Genomic DNA, 526 nt, shown 5'->3' on the forward strand with positions numbered 1-526 from the left:
AGCTCACCGAGGCCGGCACTTCTGGCACATCTCGCAGGGGTGGTCCGGGGAGCAGAAGGTGCCGTTCCTGCAGACGCACTGCGTGTCCCTGATTCTTTGGCAGGGACTCAGCTCCACTTGATCTGCGGGCGAGAGGAGAGACGGCTCTCCCCCAGCCCCTCCACCCGCTTCCTTCGTTAACGCAGCTAATGACCCGAGCTGACGTGCAAGCCGCTCTCTGCTGTCGAGTTTCAGCCTTACCCTTTCCTGCCCCACACCTCACCGTGCCCAAGAGAAAAGCAATGCTTGCATCAAAGCTCCACCAGCAGCCTACAACGCTGCCGTGAGCCCTGTCCTCCCGGTCCTTGCTGGAGGTCTCGTGTCCAAGCTTTGCACAAGGGATGCTGCATTGAACAGAGACGTCGGTCCGGCACAAGCTGCTACACCAATTCCAGACCCAGCCCGCTCCCCGCAGCCGGAGCAGCTTTTTGGGGATGCTGCAGGTGACCGTGCTCTTAAATAAAGAGGTCCCCGGTCAGCTGAAACC

The 526-nt window shown here is 60.5% G+C and overlaps 1 protein-coding gene across 1 annotated transcript in view; it reads right to left on the reverse strand.

The window, feature by feature from the left end:
- LOC104167180 (tumor necrosis factor receptor superfamily member 25-like) overlaps nt 1–526 on the reverse strand; it is a gene marked incomplete at its 5' end in the record, with an annotated part of 3,221 nt that overhangs the window by 2,107 nt on the left and 588 nt on the right. Inside the window, one exon of the mRNA XM_009707363.1 lies at nt 8–122. Coding sequence (XP_009705665.1) covers nt 8–122 — 115 coding nt within the window. The remainder of the gene's footprint in view (nt 1–7; nt 123–526) is intronic.

This window comes from Cariama cristata, unplaced genomic scaffold (genome assembly GCF_000690535.1).
Source record: "Cariama cristata isolate BGI_N322 unplaced genomic scaffold, ASM69053v1 scaffold25450, whole genome shotgun sequence".
Lineage (NCBI taxonomy): Eukaryota > Metazoa > Chordata > Aves > Cariamiformes > Cariamidae > Cariama > Cariama cristata.